The sequence below is a fragment of the Stigmatopora argus genome, chromosome 4 (genome assembly GCF_051989625.1).
Source record: "Stigmatopora argus isolate UIUO_Sarg chromosome 4, RoL_Sarg_1.0, whole genome shotgun sequence".
Taxonomy (NCBI): domain Eukaryota; kingdom Metazoa; phylum Chordata; class Actinopteri; order Syngnathiformes; family Syngnathidae; genus Stigmatopora; species Stigmatopora argus.
The window spans coordinates 16778309-16797881 of NC_135390.1; the positions used below are offsets into that span (position 1 = coordinate 16778309).

Below are 19573 nucleotides of genomic sequence, written 5' to 3' on the forward strand. Positions count from 1 at the left end.
GCTCAATTGAGTTGCCACCGAGCAAATTTTAGACGATTATGAGTGAAATACGATGATGCGATTGGGATCACATTGAGCTTGGTGATAAATTTGACAAGCTAATTTTGTCAAATTGACAAAAGCGCGCTTGTGTGATTCCGCGGCGGTCACGAGGCTCCGCAGTCACCCGACCTCGAGTTCAACGTTGCTTATTAAGACGCCACGATTTAATTGAGCAAAAGATGCCACTTCAAAATGCAACTTTTCAATCCTTCGTAAACAGACAAACAAGCTCAATTTGATTTGAAGTGGATGGAATGTGGGGGTGTTTTTTTTTTGTGTGTCACCCAGGAAGTCAAATTTCAGATTTGACGTGTGAGAAGAGTTTGCTGGCTCGTGGCCACGAACAAGAAAATGTTGCCATTGGGCGTTAAAACGGCGGTGAATGATGTCGCGGACGCTCGTCCCGTTGCTTTTTCTCTTTTTGGTTCCGCCTGTGGGTAAGTCAACTTTCATTTTGATCTTGTTGAGTAGTAAAGGGATGAAATTATTGCATTTTGCGGTCATTCCAAAAGTATCGGCAGGTGTGGTTTATAGTAGGGTTGCCACAAAATGTTATTTTGATTGACGATTAATCGTTCATTTTTGGAATTGATCGGAGTCGATTAATAGGCTAATATATTAATCGGCGCATTACTTTTTAACTAAATAGATTGGTTGGACTAGGAATGTGTAACTTGAATGTAATTGTCATTGTTTTCAAAAGCAAAAGTAAACAAATGTGTACTTTTTGATCGTTTGCTATATATTTTTTACTATATATTCACTATTCTTGTTTTTCATATATTCATTTTTCTGAATATTCTAAATTTAAAAATCCTCTCATACACAATAAAAAATACACTTGCTGGCTGCCATTGATGCCAATCCATTTGTACATATTCATAATGATTATATATATATATATATATATATATATATATATATATATATATATATATATATATATATATATATATATATATAAAGAACACTGATTATGAATCTAAAATTAATATAGTAATAATCATTGCCCCACCCCATCCAAAATGTTTTAATGACTGAAAATAATCACTTGCTCTTTAAAGGGTTAAAAGTCTTAACTGTAAAGTAATGAATAGCTTTTCACTGTCCATGAAAGGGTTAAAAATAAAGCAAATAGAAAATGTTTAATATTCCTTATTTTTTCAATTTAAAAATCCAAAGTATGTAAAAGCAAATTAGAATTTAGAAGCTCAAAAAAGATTTTTTTTTAAGTGAATGACTCCAAAAGATAGAACAAACGTCATTAGGTGGATTGTTGAATAATGGCGGCCCCCCGAATGAATATGGATTTTTCCTTTTTGTCCTTCAGTTCCTCTCTTCTGCTACACGTGTGTGTTTCCTGCCGTCTCGCCTCTGGAATGCATCCGCTTTCCTCTCTTGTGTCCCGCTGGACAAGTTTGTCTCTTCAGCAAAGCGGTGGGCCAGAAGGGTGAGTTGGAGCTCTAACACTCATTTTACCCTGAATTGGTGGCCAGCCAATCGCAGGGCAGGAGGAGACGGACAACCATTCACGCTCACGCTCATACCTAGGGGCAATTTAGAGTGTCCAATCAGCCTACCATGCATGTTTTTTGGGGGGGAGAATGTGGGAGGTAACTGGAGTACCCGGAGGAAACCCACGCAGAACATACAAACTCCACACAGGTACACCGACCTGGATTTGAACCCAGGACCCCAGAGCAACTCGCGCCAAATAAAAATGATACAGAAAAAAAATAATAATAAATATAAAGCGCTTTTATTGACTGGTTTTCACTTCAATTTATACATTGTTTTTATAATTGGTTGCCAGCCAATCGCAGGGCATCAAATTTTACTTTCATTTTTTGCATTTTTTCCATATTTATTTTTAATTTTCAAATCTTATCATACTATATTCATTTTTATTTTGACAGTGATTGATTGAACTATGATTGTGACCGTGGCCACCAGTTACGGTGTAGCCCGCTCTTTTGCCCGAGGTCTGCTGAGATAGGCTCCAGCGCCCCCCGAGGAGAATAAGCGATGTTGAAAATTGTAATATTTACTTTAATAATCTTTAGGTCACGTTTCTCATTTTTTTATTACTTTCTGTCTTTGTTGAGTATTTTTCCATTCATTTGTTTCAAATTTTGAATCCATGAATTCCAGTTGTCAACCATTTGTCAAAACAATATGTGGTCAAATGACCTATCTTTCCAGGAGAAATGCGGGTCGTACTGTCGGAGAAGAGCTGCATCCAGCCTTTCCTTTGCGGCTTGACGGGCCACAAGTCCATCATGGGCCTCAACTTCACCTTCACCAACCAATGTTGCGACACGCACCTCTGCAACGGAAATGCTGTTTCACACAGCGCCACCTTCTGGTCAGCAATACTACTCGCACTTCTCACTCTTTCAGCTGTGTGAACTGCTCACGTTCATTTCTACCTTAACGCAATATTTGTATCTGCCCTTCTGTGATAATAATTAAAAAGTTAGATTCCCCTGAATGCAAAATAGCCAAACTTGTTTTGTACAAATATATTTAATGAAAAGTTCAATACATTCGGTCGAAGATTAGGCAATTTAGAACAGAAAGGAAGGTTGTCTATACACAACACGTTTTGCCTTTGGCTGCAAAGCGAAGCAGAAAACCAGATGGTGCACAAATGAGGAATTTTCATGAAAAATAACTATACAAATAATCAAAACTGGGACAAAATAAACAAAACAAAAACTAGACAGGGTCACAGAGGCAAAACATTACTCAAAACAAGCAACAGGAAACAATACTCCCAAAACAGACATGCCCAACACAGGGTTTAAATACACACGCACTGGTTGATGACTAATCACAAACACCAGGTCACACAAGGGAAGAGGAGCCAGGAGGGACATATTGGGCTAAAGGCATATCAATCACGCAGACAGGACATGCACAAAAAAACACACTCATCTACCAACCCCAATAACGTGTCTGTTTTGGCTTTTCCGTGGGGCAGCTGCAGTTTTTTGATCAAACTATAATCATTTTTTGGCAGGCCTACTAGTCTGGAGAAATGTTCTAACTGGGATCTTTTCTACAAGGCCGTCTGCGTGGCGTCGGTGGCGTTATTCGACCTCTCGCCCCGGGATTTGGGCTCCGAATTGCCAGCGCTAACGTTAGCTTGCTCCGCTCTGTCGTCGCGGCCCGACGGACTCGCGGGTTCCGGCGGAGGCGACACGATCACTCGTTCGATGTGCTCGTTGGCTGTCCGTTCCGTCACGATCACGTAGTTGGGCTCCACCTGATGGGAGCTGGAGCGCCGCTGCAATGCATGCTGGGTGCAGGAGAAGGAGCGCTGTCGGGGGGCCGGTTGCGGCGACAGGAAGTGGGGGGTCACCGCCCTGGGGGGTTCCCGCCGTCTATCCCGGTCCTCGTCCTCCGAGGTGACCTCTTGCAAGGTGCTGATGGGTCGAGGGGAGCGGCCCATGATTCTGGGGGGCACCAGAGCGGTCGCCGATTGGTTGAGCTGAGGTCGCCAGTTTTGAGGGGACGGGTATTGGACACTGCTCACCGACCAGTTACTGTTGGGACAGGATTTCCATTAAATTCTACATTCGGAAGGAACCGATTTCACAAATTTTGTTGATTTAAAAACAGGAAAGGGGTCCCCCATGTTTACGTCCCCTGCCCACTTGTGTTTTGCACAAGCTTTGTGCCATGTTGAATTTCACTGTTTTTTGTTGTTTTTAAAGGAACTCTAGTTACTAGAGTTCTCATCTCATTTCTGAACCACTTTATCCTCATTAGGGTTCCAAGGGGTGCTGGAGCCAATCCCAGCTGTCTTCGGTCCAGAGGTGAGGGACACCTCTGAATTGGTGGCCAGCCAATCACAGGGCACAAAGACACTAACAACCAATCACTCGTAGATAAGGGCAATTTAGAGTGTCCAATCAGCCTACCAAGCATGTTTTAGGAATGTGGTATCAAACCGGAGTACCCGGAGGAAACCCACGCCCGGGGAGAACATGGAAACTCCACTCAGATGGACATGACCTGGATTTGAACCCAGGACCCTAGAGCTGTGAGCCCGACTTGCTAACCACTCAACCACCGGGCCACTCTACTACTTACTTTTTGTTTTAAAAAAGGCCAAATGGATGTAATCAATGGAAAAATGGAGATCTCGCTAAGTCGCACTCTCACTACGGAGGCCTCACCTCTGTGGCGACGCCGTCACATCCCGATGCGCCACCATCCCCGAGAAGGAGGCGCTCCGTCCTTGCGTCCCGATCCATGGCGAGTACATCAGTGCCCGCTCCTCCCAAAGCATGTCATTGGCCGTGTCCTCGGTAGCGGGCGACCTCTGAATCTGATGGGCTAGCAGAAGCTCTAGCACTTGGTGGTGAAGTCCCTCCCTGGCGACGTCGATAGGACGGCGCCCCCTGCGGTCGTGGAGCTCCAGGTTAGCGCCGTGGAGGAGAAGGAGCCTGGCCGTGTCGTAGCAGCCGTAGAAGGCGGAGAGGAACAGCGGCGTCTCGCCCTGGTGGGGATTAACGGCGTTACACTGGTTCGTTTCTTAGGATCGCCATGTCGACGAGTCCAACCCACCTTGTTGTCTTGCAGGTCCACGGCGGCGCCGTAGCGAATGAGTGTCCTGGTCAGGGAGAGGTGGTTCACTGAGCACGCCCAGTGCAGGGCCGACCTCCCTGCGAGAGGTGAGACGGGTCCAGGTGGAAGGGAAGGGGGCGGGTTCAAGGAAGGGAGGGAGGGAGCAAGTCAGCCAATGATTAACCATTACACCACAGAGTCCAGAGCGAGAATGAAGGGATGCGTTCGGAGATGGGCGCAGATGAAAAAGGCGAGAAAGAGCGGGAGAATGCCAGGGAACGAAGCTAAGGCTCCAAGGGTTCGTTTTGTTCCGAGGTAGAGGAAGGCAATAGGGGGTCTGCAGGAGGAAGAGAGGGGGAAGAAGACATGGAAAGGAGAAGGAAGAAGGAAGTAAGTTACTCTATCTTCACTAGGAGTCGCGACATGGTTGCCAAACTGTTACAACAAATATCCAGTCCACGAAAACTTCACAGCTATTGTATTTTCTCGCATAATAGCCGCCTCCGCGTATAAGCCGGACCCTTAAAATCGTTGAATTTTACAATTTCTCTCGTATAAGCCGCCCACTGATTGACCATTTTCACCTCCATATTCATGGTTTTAATAGGGAGGACAAATGTCTTACTTTGAAGGGAAATTTTTAAGAAAAATCATTGCACGTGCTATTTCTGAGATACTGTATAAATCGATTGCTGGATTGCACATTATTTGAGTCAATATCATAAGGAAGTTCAATTCAAAAAGTAGTCATGTGAGCAGTACAACCAGGAAGTGTTTCCGTAGCGGTCTGGTTTGTCATCCCTAGGCAAGATGGTGGCGCACTGAGCGAGCAAGTGAGTTTTTTCACGTTTTATGCAAGATATTTTTTTTTTCTTCAATTTCATTCATAGACGTCAAAATTAATTTAGTTTAGCGTTTTGTCTCTTTATCTTTTCTCTTGAAGTAAATGACCGTATCGGCCGCACTGTGTTGCGTAATGGCGTTTCGTCCTTGTCACCTTGCAGTTTCGTGCATGTCAAGTGTAATTTGTGCGCATATAAGCCGTACCCTCGATTCAGTCATCATATTTTTAGCCACAAATACGGCATATATGCGAGAAAATACGGTAAGTCTAACATGTCTTACCAGTGTGATCCGTGTTGTTGACAGACACTCCGGCCCTGAGCAACTCCAGGACCACTCGGTCCAGTCCACTTCGCACCGCGCGGATCAGGACCACGGAGCCGTCCGGGCCGCACCATTCTGCCGACTAACCACCAATGCGCAGTGCGTAAGACAATTTAATTCAATGCTGATTTCTCAAACGATAAATGAAGTGCCGACCTGTTGAGGAGGACTGAGCAGAGGTGGAGGCATGGCGTTCCGTTCCCAGACTCTGGAAGAAGCTGATTAGAAATGGCAAATGTAAAACTAGCGCACCTTGAAATACCTTACATGAAAACGATAACGGTGGCGAAAAGATAAAATGTATCAACAGTTGACAAGGCAACAGCCAGTTTTGGAGGCATCTGGTTTCCCTACTCCGGACCAGTAGGTGGCGATAATGCTATAATCAACATTTGCTAGCTAGAGGCCAGGAATAATGATGACATCAGTGTATGAAATGAACACGTCTTCACTTAGCAACTAGGCTCTAATTACGATCTGAGATGGCTAACATGAATGACCTGTCACAGCCGCTTGTTAAGTTTTTCTTTGTTGAACAGAACAAGAGAATTGCCACAACTCATGCTTCATTTCGGCGCCCTCTGTCGGTCAAAAAATTGATGTGAGGGTCTCACCAGACGTTGGTCTTCGTTGCTGCGATCCTCCGGCCCTGCAGTGCTTGACGTCCTCCTGACGTCTACACGTCCTCACGTCTTCCAGGGAACTCTGCGTGAAGTCGGTGTCACTGGCCACGTCCTGATCTCTTTTGAGAGGCCTGAGGAAAAACACCGCCATCACGAGTTACACCGAGAACGCCATTTTCCAATTATCCAACGATTAGCAATGAAGGGTGAGTACCAAAACAACAAGCAGAAATGTCATAATCAAATCCAGGAGAAAGCATATTATCAATTAGCATATAAAGCTATATGGCTAATTAAAAATAGTCTGCATATCTATATATGTTTGCTTGTGGATCATTTTAACTCATTAGCAAAACATTTTAACAAGAACCCGATCTTTTTTTACTCGATTCCGAGCCTTAGAAAAAGATTGGGCCCGATTTGTGATAAATTCTGACCCGATTTACGATCGGGGACATCCCTAATTTGCTTTGACACCAGTTCTTTGGACAAATGGGACCAAGGGTTGTAGTCCCGATCTTGGGCAGAGTACAACCCCATCCGAATCCCCATCATCTGGCATCAATTGGCCCTGCCGTGAAACCCTGATTTTCACCTCATTCTCATGGCGTCTTCCCCGAGAGGCTCCCTCCTCCTCTTCTTCTCCGCCTCCTTGGCTTTCTTCTTCTTCCGGAGACCCGATTTGTCCTTTTCTTTCTCCCGGCCGGGCCTCCCCGCGGCCTGCTGTTGGGCGCCGTTTGCCGTCCAAGTCTTGGCTTTGCCATCTGCGGCGGTGGCGGCGGAGCGGTGCCTCGCCCGCTGCTCTCCCGCCTCGCCGCCGCCGCCGATCTCTCTCTGCCGCCTGGCCCGCCTGGCCCGCCTCACCACCAAGAAGACAGTCAGAGCCAGGGCCAGTAAGAGCCCCGTTGCGATGGCAACCACCAACCAGATCCACGTGGGCGTCGGCTCTTCAGCGCAAAACAATGGGGACCTCGGTCATTTCTTGATGAGGCTTTGCCGTTTTGCTAATCTTAAGCAACGGGCGCCTACCTCTGACGTCCTGTTTCCCCGTGCCCGTGCCGCCTCGCTCGTCCCGGGCGCCGATCTCGTCTTGGACTCCCCGGATGGCGACGACGGCCTTCAACTCCGGCAGGGGCGGGTAGGCGGCCAGGTAGGGGATGGACCCCTGGGACGTGATGGCCCGCAGGAAGCTAGCCGCCTCCGTGGCGTGCGGGAAACAGGTTGAGGGTTGACGGGAACAGGGACGGTTGTCCATTTGCAGGAAAACTAGGGAACTAGGACACATGGAGATTAGGCTAGGCTATGCTAGGCTAGGCTAGGCTGGGCTAGGATCCTATGTCACTATCAGCAGAGTCGACATTAGGATTGTCAAAAACTGTTATTCTCATAGTCAAAGATTTTTGCAATGAGTTGACCAATGGGCTTATTTTTTATATACGTATATGTTACTCTAATTTAGCTCAAAGTACAAATTTTGCGCTAACGAAGATTCTCATTTTGATGACAAAGATGAGTCTGTTTTAATCAAGGACTTCCAAAATCAGATGTTTCACTTTATTTCATTCATTCATTTTCTGAGCCACAGGGGGTGCTGGAGCCTATCCCAACTATAATTACGGGCAGCAGGCAGGAGACACCCCTGAATCAGTGGCCAGCCAATCGGCTCAAAGAGCCAAACAATCTAGACTTTTAGCCAGCTAGCCTACCGTGCATGTTTTCGGAATGTGGGAGGAAAACTGAGTACCCGGAGAAAACCCACGCAAGCCTAGGGATAAATCCCCACCCTCAATTTCAGTCATGCTAACCACTCTACTACCAGGCAGCCCCCATTTTATCTCATCTCATCTCATTTTCTGAACTGCTTTATCCTCATTAGGGTCGTGGGGGGTGCTGGAGCCTATCCCTGAACCCCCTGAAAGATTTTTCGGAACACTCACCCGTCCGAATCGCCCGCCGGCTTCTTAGCCAGCAGGTCCACCAGCTGCTGAGGGTCCAAGTCGAAGAGACTTTTGTCGGCGGCCAGTGGCGCCAAGCCCCTCAGCACCAGGGGGCTCCGGAGCAGAACGCTGAGCGCCCACAGTAAGGACGTGTTGGTGAAGGCGGGGGCGGCGCCTTTGTGCGGGATGGTGGCGTGCACCACCAGCGTGCCCTTGGCCCACAGGGCGCTCTCCCGGGCCGAGCAGTCGCCCCCGTCCCAGCCGCAGGGGGCGTTGTCGCAGCCCTTGTCGCACTGAGAGTTGGCGTAATGGTTGCGGCAGTACGGGATGTGGCCCGGACTGGGGGGGGGGGCAAAAAAATAAAGCGTCTTACATTTTTTGCAGCGTGATTCATTTTTCAATGAAGTATGCAATCGGCCGGTTTAAAAATACAAGTTTGTTTTTCTCTGATGGGATTTTTTTGGAAACCCAAGAGTCATAAAAACTTTAGAAATGATTGATTCGTGATGCAGCATTACATTTATTGAGTCTATATATGTACATAATGAATTAATTGTGTTTATTTATATTTTATTTATATGTGTATGTAGATTTGTATATTATATACATATATACACACGTGTGTATGTATATATATGTATATATGTTGTGTGTATGTATGTGTATATATGTTGTGTATGTGTGTATATATATACACGTACACAACATATATATATATATATATATATATATATATATATATATATATATATATATATATATATATATATATATATATAGTAGCAGTGGTGGGCCGTCAGGGCCTTCAAGGCCTTCTCTGCTGGCCTGAGAAATATCTGAATCATATATATATTTTGTCCATCAATACTTATTAAATAATTCCAAATGGTCTGTTAGCTTCCTTTCATTGCTTTTCCCCCTGGTTTCACTGCTTCCAGATGTGTGTTTTCATATTGAAGCATTTAACTAATCACATCTCAACCATTATTTGTTGCCAGGGTCAGAAATCTGCCTCAAGCAGAAAAGCTCCAGTATTTGTATTTAATCATTAAATGCTGCTAGGAAGTGGATTTTACCCGTTGAAGGCGCTACGAGAAAATGCACGGACCGCCACTGATATATATATATATATATATATATATATATATATATATATATATATATATATATATATATATACATATGTGTGTGTGTAGGGAAAGTACACTTCCTAAATAATCCTCCAGATGGATTTTCTCCAAAAATAAACAACTATGTCTCACTTGCACGGTCCCCTGTCCTTGACGCAGTCCATCCCGTCTCGGAGACACTCTGGTTCCGTGCACTCCTTGTCACATGACCCGTCCCCGAACTTATCTTTGCACTTTCTGCTGGCAGGACACTGTCCCCACGGGTCGGCCGATTCGGCTACTGTCAAAAAAAACTTTTTTTTATTGCTACTTCATATTTTTAGTATTTACAGAATATGTTCTGTGGTAGTTAGTAAAAAAGAACACAATGCTTCTGTCAGCCATATTTGCTCAAATTAACATTTTTTTTCCTCAATAGAAATCAACGTGCCACATCTCTGTGACATAAATAACATCTCCATTGTTTTTAGACCCGAAGGCGATTGGAGCCGCGACGTGCGCTTCCTGATGACGACGTGTTAAATGGGAACGGGAAGCCAGGCCGGGGGACCCGCCGTCAACAGGAAGTTTCCAGGAAACGGACTCGGTGCTGGATAAAGGTTAGGGCGGTTACCATGGCGACCGTTCGACGGGATGGAGACGGACAATGGGGCTTGGCAGGTGGGCGAGGCACTGCAAACACTCGCGTCATTGGACCGTATGAACTCGCCCTAATTGACGCATTCCATCCTGCCGTCCAATATTTTTGCATATTTGTTTCATTTTTATTCTATCATGTGCAAGCATTTCTTTCATGGATGAGAATTGTATACTCTTTTACTGTTTTAGCTGACATTAAATTAGTTTATACTCGTTTTTTCAAGTTCAACATTGTGTGTTTTGTTTTATTTCTGTATTATATCCTCTTAATGTTCTTTTTTTTTTATTAAAGTGCACTAACGCGTTTGATTGGCTTTATCTGCTGGAAAGGAGTTCCCCACCTGTACTAAAATAATCTTTTTTTTCATTTTCATTTGCTTGTTTTAATATATTTTTTTAATTTAAACAAATGAAAAGATTTATTTTGTTCCATTTAGTTTATAAAAACAATTTTTTCTGTTAATTTCATCTTTTCATTGAAAAACAAAACCTAAACTTTTAGCTATTAATACAAATATATTAACATTTTTTTCCCTTTTCATTGTACGAAATCTTTTTCCCCAGCAAACATGGTTGATATATTTACTTACTTTCCCATAATATTCCTTTATTCAAAAATAAATATTGCATAAAAAATGCTATTTTTTATTTCTTTTCCCTTATTTTAATTGAAAATGTTTTAAAACTTGCCCAATTTATTTTGTTTTATTTTAATTCCAGAACTCCCTTCAATAAAATAGACAATGTTTCTCTCCACAATGTCTCAAAATGATGAATTGACTCAGAAAATACTTTTGATTAACTTGATACATTTACAAAGCAATTTGCTGTCCCAGGATGTACTTAAAGCATGTATCCTTTTTTATAATGTATTCATCTGTACTGTACATATTAATATATTTATCATTGAATTCCATCCTCCCATGTCTCGTCAGGTGCTATCTTGAGGGACAGCCTCTTTTTTTAAAGACATTTTCTACCCATTAATGCAACCAAACCATTTTTTCTCCCAATGGAATTTCCCAACTGATAAACTTGTTCTGAGTTACCTTGTCTGGTGCAGCTCAATCCCAGCAGAACCAGTACGTGCAGAGACAACATCATCACCAAATCCAAGGCCTCCAGGTAGCCAATTTTATTTTTTATTTTTATCCACGTCCAAACCGAGTGGCACTTCTTCTCCAAGCAATTCCGATCTCCTTTACTCACCAGACGTTTTCTTTTCTTCTTTTTTTTTCGCTTCCCGGAGGCCTTCTGCGGATATCTGGACGATTTCCTGCTACTGTGTGCTGAAGAATAGTGTGTGTGACTTACACTTTAAAATGCAATGGTGGGGAAAAACACACACAGCTAAAATAGTGTACACTGTCAACAAACATACATCTATTCAATCCACAAAATGATTTTTTTGTAAATAATTTTATTCATTGGGTGCCAGTGTCATTGGATTGGATTGGATAACTTTATTCATCCCGTATTCGGGAAATTTTGTTGTCACAGTAGCAAGAGGATGAGAATACAGACACAGAAAAATACATTTTCGACATAAATAGACAGGTAATAAGTAAGTTAATACATAATTACATGAATAAATATATAAAAGTATATCAAAATGATAAAAATATATCAAAGTCATGTTATTTTTCATTCATTTTCCGTACCGCTTACCCTCACAAGAATCGCGGGGGTGCTGGAGGCTATCCCAGCTAACTACGAGCGCTAGGTGGAGCAAATTAAGTAATGTTGGTATAAATAATTACAAATTTAAATAGACACAAAAGAATAATCAATAAAAAGTAAAAAAATATATATAACTAATAATAAAATTAAAATGAGTTACTGTTGAAATGCATCTTAAAACAACAAAATATACACGTAGCCTACTGAAATCACAACATTCTGGAAGTAACTTAACCCTTCATATAATAATGTATATTTGTATTCCTTTTTTTCCTCTTCTGGCCTTCTATAAAAAAATAATGTAGTTTATGACGAATATCATAGCAAATTACATTTTTGGTGCATTTTTTGGAATCTTAAGAAGCCTAATGAGCTAGCTTACTTGAAGTAGTCAAGCTAATTTTAGTGTATTTGCCTTTGCGTGTTCATTCAACGTAATTTGTCCAAGTAGCGTTGCCGTAGTGCCAAACTTTCACTTTCATTTTGACGTGTTTCAACAACAGTCAATAATTCGGTCGATTTGGTCGATAATCCAAATACAACAATTCTTTACCACTTTTCATTTTGTGAAACCACATACTTGTTTTTTTTATTTATTATTTTGGCGTACATAACTGGAACAAGAAGTTTCCGTTTTACGTGGAAGAGTTTTCGACTCCGTTTTTAAAGTACGTACAGTAAATACGGAAATGGTAAAAAAGCGGAAATTGTGTTAAAAGTTGTCTATCTTTTGCTTAATACGGATATACTTTGATAGCTTTTTTCTTAAATTATGAGTGTGACTGAATTAAAAACGTTTTTTGTTTTTCTTTCTATGGGTGTTGTGATAGCTTTTTATTTTTTTTTATTCATAAGTGTTCCTTAATTAAAAACGTTTTAGTTTTTCTTATTACGGGTATTGTGACAGCTTTTTTAAAATTCATAAGTGTAACTGTTAATTAAAAACTTTTCTTTTTTCTTTTTAGGGCTATTGTAATAGCTTTTTTTAAATTCATGAGTGTAATTGTTTATTAAAACGTATTTTCTTTTTGTAATACGGGTATTGTGATAGCTTATTTTATTTGAGTGTAACTGAATTAAAACGTTTTTTTGTTTTCTTGTTTTTCTTTCTCTTAATACAAATATTGCGATAGCTTTTTAAAATTTATGAGTGTAATTGTTAATTAAAACCCTTTTTGTTTTCTTTTTTTAATACGGTTATTGTGATAGCTTTAAAAAAAAATATTGAGTGTAACAATACTAAACTTTCAATTTTGGTACGTTGGCTAACTTGTCTTGATAGTGGCGTGCCAGTTAAAGGGAAATAATTTGACCTCTCATTGATTCATCAACTAAATGATGAATTATGACAAGACGAAAATGGATAAACTCGACTTTCTGTCCCGCTTCTCCTCACCAGGATCTCTTACTGTGTTTGTTTGTGTGCACAGACATGTCCAAAGCGAGCGCCTTGTTGTCGCCGTTCCTGTTTGCGAGCGTGGACGTGTGCATCCTGGGCCTCCTGCGCTCCCTGCAGTTGTCCCCGTGGGTCTTCTTCCACTTCCCGTGCCCCCCGCTCGCCGCTTTGTGGACGGGAGAGCTCACCAGAGCCCTCAGCCTGATGCTGCTGCTCCCGCTTTTAACCGGTGGTCCTTCGTGGGCCCCGGGCTCGGAGCTTTTCCAGACCGTCCTCGTCCTCACTTTGCACCTGCCGGTGTACGTGACCGTCGTCCGTGTGCTGGGCGGGGCCGTCGATGAGGAAACGTGGAGCTGGCACTCCTGGGAAAGGGTGAGGGGGAAAAAAACTTTTTTTCAGTTCAAATGTTCCTGGAAATGTCGATTTGACGTGTTCGGTCTGTGAAAGGGTGCTAATGAGAACGCTGTTGAAGGTGTTTCAGGGCTACCTGGTGACGCTGGTGTCGTGGATCTACTGGACTCATTACGTCCAGCCCGTATTGCTGTCTTTGTTTCGCTCCGTGTCGTCCGTCTGGGGATGGAAAAGCAGACCTCACCAGGAGAGCAAAAAGCCGGCTGTTTCATCTCTGAGAAGACTGGTGGGATTCATGCGGCCGCACTCAGGTCGCTTTGCGGTCATCTTGCTTCTAGTGGTGCTCTCCTCTTTCTGTAAGTTCATGGATTTGACCTCCAGACACTTTTCAGTCTTCAAAATCAGTCAAAACCTTGCATCCATGCATTTTGCTTAGCCTCTCTGGGGTCGATAGCAGAAACCGTCAGTATCCACCATACCTGTCAACTTATACTTTTTAAAATCATATTATCTAACAACTTTTGTATGGGATCTTTTTTTATTAAGTACATTTATTGTAATACCGATCTCGTTACACCCATTTTGGCTCTAATCCAGATCGTCTCAGTCACTGGTAGCAGACGAAAACGTCATCGTCGACTGCTAATATTGTCATGCTATAAGCATGCGTATGCGCGTCCATCACTTCTGCCTTTTCACTATATAAATATAGAGCGTCAGCAAGCAATGTACCCACACAGTCAAGCTGTCAGCGTCATAAAGAAGCTTGAATTGAGTGCATACTGATTGGGCATCCCGTCTACTTTGGAGAAAATTTTAGACTTTTAAGTGCGCCCTATGTGCGTAAATATTTTTTCAATTTTTTTATGACCTTTCGTATTTTATGACTAAATGGTCTGATCTGGCCCAAGGTGATCATATCAAACGGCGCCTACTGTACTGACACTGATCCAAGAGGAACCAAAGTACTCGTATTCGGTTTTGCCTAGTGCTGAGTACGACCAATGAGCTCACTCGTCATGAAGAGATGTACTCTTGTTGTTTTCAGGTGAGATGGCGGTACCCAAGTACACGGGTCACGTGACAGACTGGATCCAGAACCAAGGCGCGACTGACGGCTTCATAGAGGCCATCACAATTATCGCCATTATGACCGTTGCCGGGTAGGAATGAAGCTTTTCATACCGTTTCGAGCTGTCAATTTTACGGCTGTCTGGTATTTTGTTGCAGGGCTGTCTTGGAGTTCATTGGTGACCTGATGTACAACATCACCATGAGTCACCTTCACACGGCAGTACAGGCAGATGTCTTCCAAGCCGTCCTCAACCAGGAGATCGCCTTCTTCGACAGCACCCCCGCAGGTTATTGTATTTTCTCACATATACGCCGTATTTGTCGCTAAAAAAAATGATGACTGAATCGAGGATCCGGCTTATATGCGCACAAATTAGACTTATATGCGAAAGGCCATAACGCAAGACGATGCGGCCGATACAGTCATTTGTTTCAAAACAGAGAAAAGATAAGCTGATAAAACGCTAAACCAAATTTATTTTGACGTCTATGAATGAAATTCGAAAAAATCAATAAACCGTATCTTGCATAACACGTGAAAAACTCACTTGTGCCTGCCATTGCTCGCTCGGGGCGACGCTATCTTACCCCGGGATGACAAACTCGACCGCTACAGACACACTTCCTGGTTGTACTGCTCACGTGACTTCCTTTTTAAAATTTGTCTACGTGTGCAATCCAGCAGAGGAACCTTTCGATTCAAAAAGTATCTCAGAAATACCACGTGCGGTTCTTTTTCTTAAGATTTTCCCTTCAACGTAAGACATTTGTATTCCCTATTAAAACCGTGAATATGGAGGTGAAAATGGTGAATCAGGGAGCGGCTTATATGCGAGAAATTGTAAAATTCTAGTTTTAAGGCAATTTTAAGGGTACGGCTTAAACGCGGAGGCGGCTAATCTGCGAGAAAATACGGTACTTGTCACTCTTCGTCGATGTGTGGACTAAAACTGACGCGAGGAAAGCAAAGGCAAAACACAATGAAGAGCAATTGAACAGGGGTTGCGAGCCAGACGCCAAGTCACGGTTGCGTTGCGTTGTTTCAGGTGAGCTGGTGTCACGAATCACCACGGACACCAACGCCATGAGCGAGGCGCTGAGCGAGAAGCTGAACCTGCTGATGTGGTACATGAGCCGCGTGGTCTTTCTCTTTGTCTTCATGCTCATGCAGTCCTTGAAAATGTCCCTGCTGACCCTCATGGGACTGCCCATCATTTGGTTCGTGCCAAAGTTCACCGCACACTTTCACCAGGTGAGCACAAAAAGCAAAACAAAATAACAAATAAATGGGAAAATGCTTTTGTAGACTTTTTTTTTTGTTTCAGGAAAGGGGTACAGTAATCCCTCGAATATCGTGGCTTTTCTGGGGGATTTTTTTTTTGCCATTATGCAAGTGGAATGAGATTTAAAGCTTCACCACAAAGTGCACAAATAACAACAAAAACAAGCAGATAAATTAATAATCAATGAAAAAATCACAATAAGTGATCAATAAATCATCAGTGAATATTTGAATTGATTTCAATTGAATGCTTTTATTGTCATTATGCAAGTAGAATGAGATTTAAAGCTTCAACACAAAGTGCATAAATAAAAACAACAAACAAGCAGACAAATAAATAATCAATATAAAATAACAATAAGTAATAAATAAATCATCAGTACATAAGCAATAAATAATCAGTAAATAACTATTAAATAAATAAGTAGTGAACATATTAAGTAGGGCGGCCCGGAGGGTGAGTGGTTAACGTGTCGGCCTCACAGTGGGGGACCTGGGTTCAAATCCTGGAGTTTGCATGTTCTCCCTGGGCCTGCGTGGGTTTTCTCCGGGTCTCCGCTTTCTTCCCACATTCCAAAGACATGTCTTTTAGGCTGGTTGGACATTCTAAATTGCCCCTAAATGAGTATGAGCATGAATGGTTGTTTGTCTCCTTGTGCCCTGTGATTGGCTGGCCACCAATTCAGCTGGGATAGGCTCCAGCACCCCCCGCGACCCTAGTGAGGATAAACCAGTTCACAGATGAGATAAGACATAATAAGTAGGGAAGTGCACAAACAAGAACAACAAGCAAACAGATACATAATCAATAAATAATAATATTTTTCCTAAAAAATCAATACAAAACTAAGAATTCGAAAACGACATGATTTGGTTTACGTCAGCACGTTTTCCGTTAGAAAAAAACGAATTGAACTTTTCAGTTTTTTGTTGATTTTTTTTTTTTTTTCTTCTTTTATTATTATTATTTTTTCAGGAAATCTCAGTAAAGGTTCAAGAGTCTCTGGCTAAGGCCAACCAGGTGGCATCCGAAACCTTCTCCTGCATCAAGACGGTGAAGAGTTTCGCCAACGAGGACGGCGAGACGGAACGCTACAGGCGCTGCATGGAGGACACGTATGCCCTCAACAAGCGCGAGGCGCTGGCGTACGCCGGCACCAATTCGGCTAATAGCGTGCGAATTGCCTCAGGGCGCTTTTGATTTTCTCCACAGCAAATCATTGGATTCTCAGGTCTTTTTTTTTTGTTCCTTGATTTTTCTTTTGGGGGCCCCAGATGACCAGTTTGGCCATGAAGGTCTTCATCCTCTACTACGGAGGCGTTCTGGTGACCCGCGGGTTGATCAGCAGCGGAGAACTGGTCTCATTTGTCCTCTACGAACTTCAGTTTGCTTTGGTCGTGGCTGTGAGTCGTGGATTCCGACGTGGGTGTCGTATATAACATAACAAAAAATGATGTATTGTTTGTCCTCATTTAGGCCTTGATGCATTGCTACCCTATGGTGAAGAAAGCCGTGGGGGGTTCTGAGAAGATCTTTGAGTATTTGGCTCGGAAACCTCAAATCCCTCCAGACGGAACTTTGGCCCCGGAACACCTGAAGGGACACGTCGAGTTCCAAAACGTCACATTCGCCTACTCGAACGGCAACGGTGTCGTCCTCAAGGTTCGTTAAAAGCTCAGATTTGACCAAAAATCGATGGTGCGACTTATATATGAATTTTGGTTGGGCTTAATGAACTTTCACCAATAATTTTGGAGCACTATAAAACATGTAATGAATAAAAAATATGTATTGAAATGTTGAAATATAAAGAACACAAGTACATTGAGGCTGTAATGAGCCTTGTGTATGGAAATAAGCACGTTCATTTAATATAGTCCAAAAAAATTGAATAGACAGCCAAAATCGCCTGTTAAATTAATGCAATTATTTTGATAGACACTGAATTATATAAAGGAATGGTTGATCTAAATATTGTCAAATATAGTATACCTTTCGAATTTTATTTTTTAAAAATAAGTAATCAAGTCAAAATACTAAATATCTTATTTTTTTATTTTCAATCATCTAAATTGTTAAAAAAAAGAAATAAATCATAAAAAAATCTCATATTTTTGTACATTTTTTTACGTCTATTTATGTAGACAGTTAATTAGACAAAACATCCCATTTTAGAGGGATTGGACATTACCATAAATGATTTATCCATCAGACCAGACCAAAAATTATATTATTATTGTATTATCACGTCAAAAACACTTTTTAACCTAAATTGCCTGAAGTATCTTCAAAAAGAAAGTGACATGTCTTTTCAATACAGATCAAAATATATGTCCAGTAGAAATAGAAAATAGCAAACTCTACCGTGTCTTTGTAAACATAAAGAAACTTCTCCAACCCGCTGGATAGTCGCTAACGAAGCTAGACGCTAACGTGGTTGTTTCTGCACCAGAACGTGTCCCTGGAAATGAAACCCGGGAAGGTCACTGCACTTGTGGGACTCAACAGAGCTGGAAAATCATCTTGCGTCAAGCTCCTGGAAAGGTTTTATCAGCCCCAACATGGAGTCATCCTCCTGGACGGCCAGCCCCTGAACAGTTATCAGGATGCTTATCTTCGGCAGAAGGTGACTTGGACCAGCGTATTTGACTGGGGCAGGTATCCTTCCATAAATATCTCTTTTTAAGTCTGAGTCTCGGATCTTCAGATCTCGATGGTTAGCCAAGACGTGGCGCTGTTCCCCCGTTCCGTGCGGGAGAACATCAAGTACGGCTGCCAGGAGGCCAGCGACGAGGACATGTACAAAGCCGCTAGGATGGCCAGCGTCCACGTGGACATCACCAGAATGTCCAAGGGCTACGACACAGGTTCAAACTCTCGGGAGGAATGTATCCCCGGGACGGCGCGTTACCCCAATTTTGCTTTAGATGCCGGCGAGAAAGGAGGACAGATATCTGGCGGCCAGAAGCAACGTATCGCCATCGCCCGGGCTTTAATCCGACGGCCCACCGTTTTGGTTCTGGACAACGCCACCAGTGATTTGGACAGCAGAAATGAAAACCAGGTAAAATGCTTCATGGATTGAGGGTTGACGGACACTCAAAATTTGCCTTTCGCAGGTTTACGAGGCCCTCCTGAAGATTGAAAATTTCTCTGTGCTGCTGATTTCCACCAAGATGAGCGTGGTGAAGAAGGCCGACCATATCGTCGTCCTCCACGAAGGAACCGTCCAGGCAGAGGGCCGCCACGACCAGCTGATGGAAACCAGTCAGCTGTACGCTCAGATGGTGAAAAAAGAGGTGGAATAGAGGCCCCTTTTATTTTGATTAGCGTGATTTCCACCTTAATGGGTATATGCACACAACATATATACTACGTATATGTTTTTAACATTAGTTTACTTCAGACAATTTCTACTTTTATTCCATTCTCGCATATTGAGCAAATTTGACCATCTTGACCACAACACCTAGATTCTACTGTTTTTACGTGTCTTGTAATGTCCCCCATTTTACATTAAAAATATAATAATACATTTATCTCTGTGAAATTACGACAACGTAACAAACCAACACTAAAACTCAAATGCCTTGGCCATATTTTGACTGTTTAATATGGAGTGTTTTGTCAGTCAACTTCAAGTTACTTAAGACCCAAAAAACATTTAGTTCAGTTT

General features: G+C 42.6%; 3 protein-coding genes across 3 annotated transcripts; 2 read left to right on the plus strand and 1 right to left on the minus strand.

Moving 5' to 3' along the window:
• The first annotated feature begins 69 nt into the window (after positions 1–69).
• Positions 70–2760, plus strand: LOC144073444 (uncharacterized). Its single transcript, XM_077599265.1, has 3 exons — positions 70–479; positions 1373–1492; positions 2245–2760. Exons 1-3 carry the CDS (start codon positions 425–427, stop codon positions 2448–2450), a joined length of 381 nt encoding a protein of 126 aa, XP_077455391.1. The 5' UTR covers positions 70–424; the 3' UTR covers positions 2451–2760.
• Positions 2559–11390, minus strand: notchl (notch receptor, like). Its single transcript, XM_077599263.1, has 11 exons — positions 11163–11390; positions 9607–9754; positions 8345–8683; positions 7437–7681; positions 7003–7354; positions 6399–6538; positions 5941–6002; positions 5743–5866; positions 4618–4715; positions 4227–4549; positions 2559–3590 (listed from the first exon to the last, which is right to left on the minus strand). Exons 1-11 carry the CDS (start codon positions 11215–11217, stop codon positions 3104–3106), a joined length of 2373 nt encoding a protein of 790 aa, XP_077455389.1. The 5' UTR covers positions 11218–11390; the 3' UTR covers positions 2559–3103.
• An 885-nt stretch (positions 11391–12275) lies between these two features.
• tap1 (transporter 1, ATP-binding cassette, sub-family B (MDR/TAP)) lies at positions 12276–19496 on the plus strand. The gene is made up of 13 exons (XM_077597750.1): positions 12276–12461; positions 13224–13561; positions 13662–13896; positions 14589–14703; positions 14771–14901; positions 15661–15866; positions 16873–17070; positions 17172–17300; positions 17374–17559; positions 18350–18523; positions 18605–18764; positions 18825–18961; positions 19017–19496. The coding sequence occupies exons 2-13, from the start codon at positions 13226–13228 to the stop codon at positions 19203–19205; spliced, it is 2196 nt and encodes a 731-aa protein (XP_077453876.1). The 5' UTR covers positions 12276–12461; positions 13224–13225; the 3' UTR covers positions 19206–19496.
• The last annotated feature ends 77 nt before the right edge of the window (positions 19497–19573 follow it).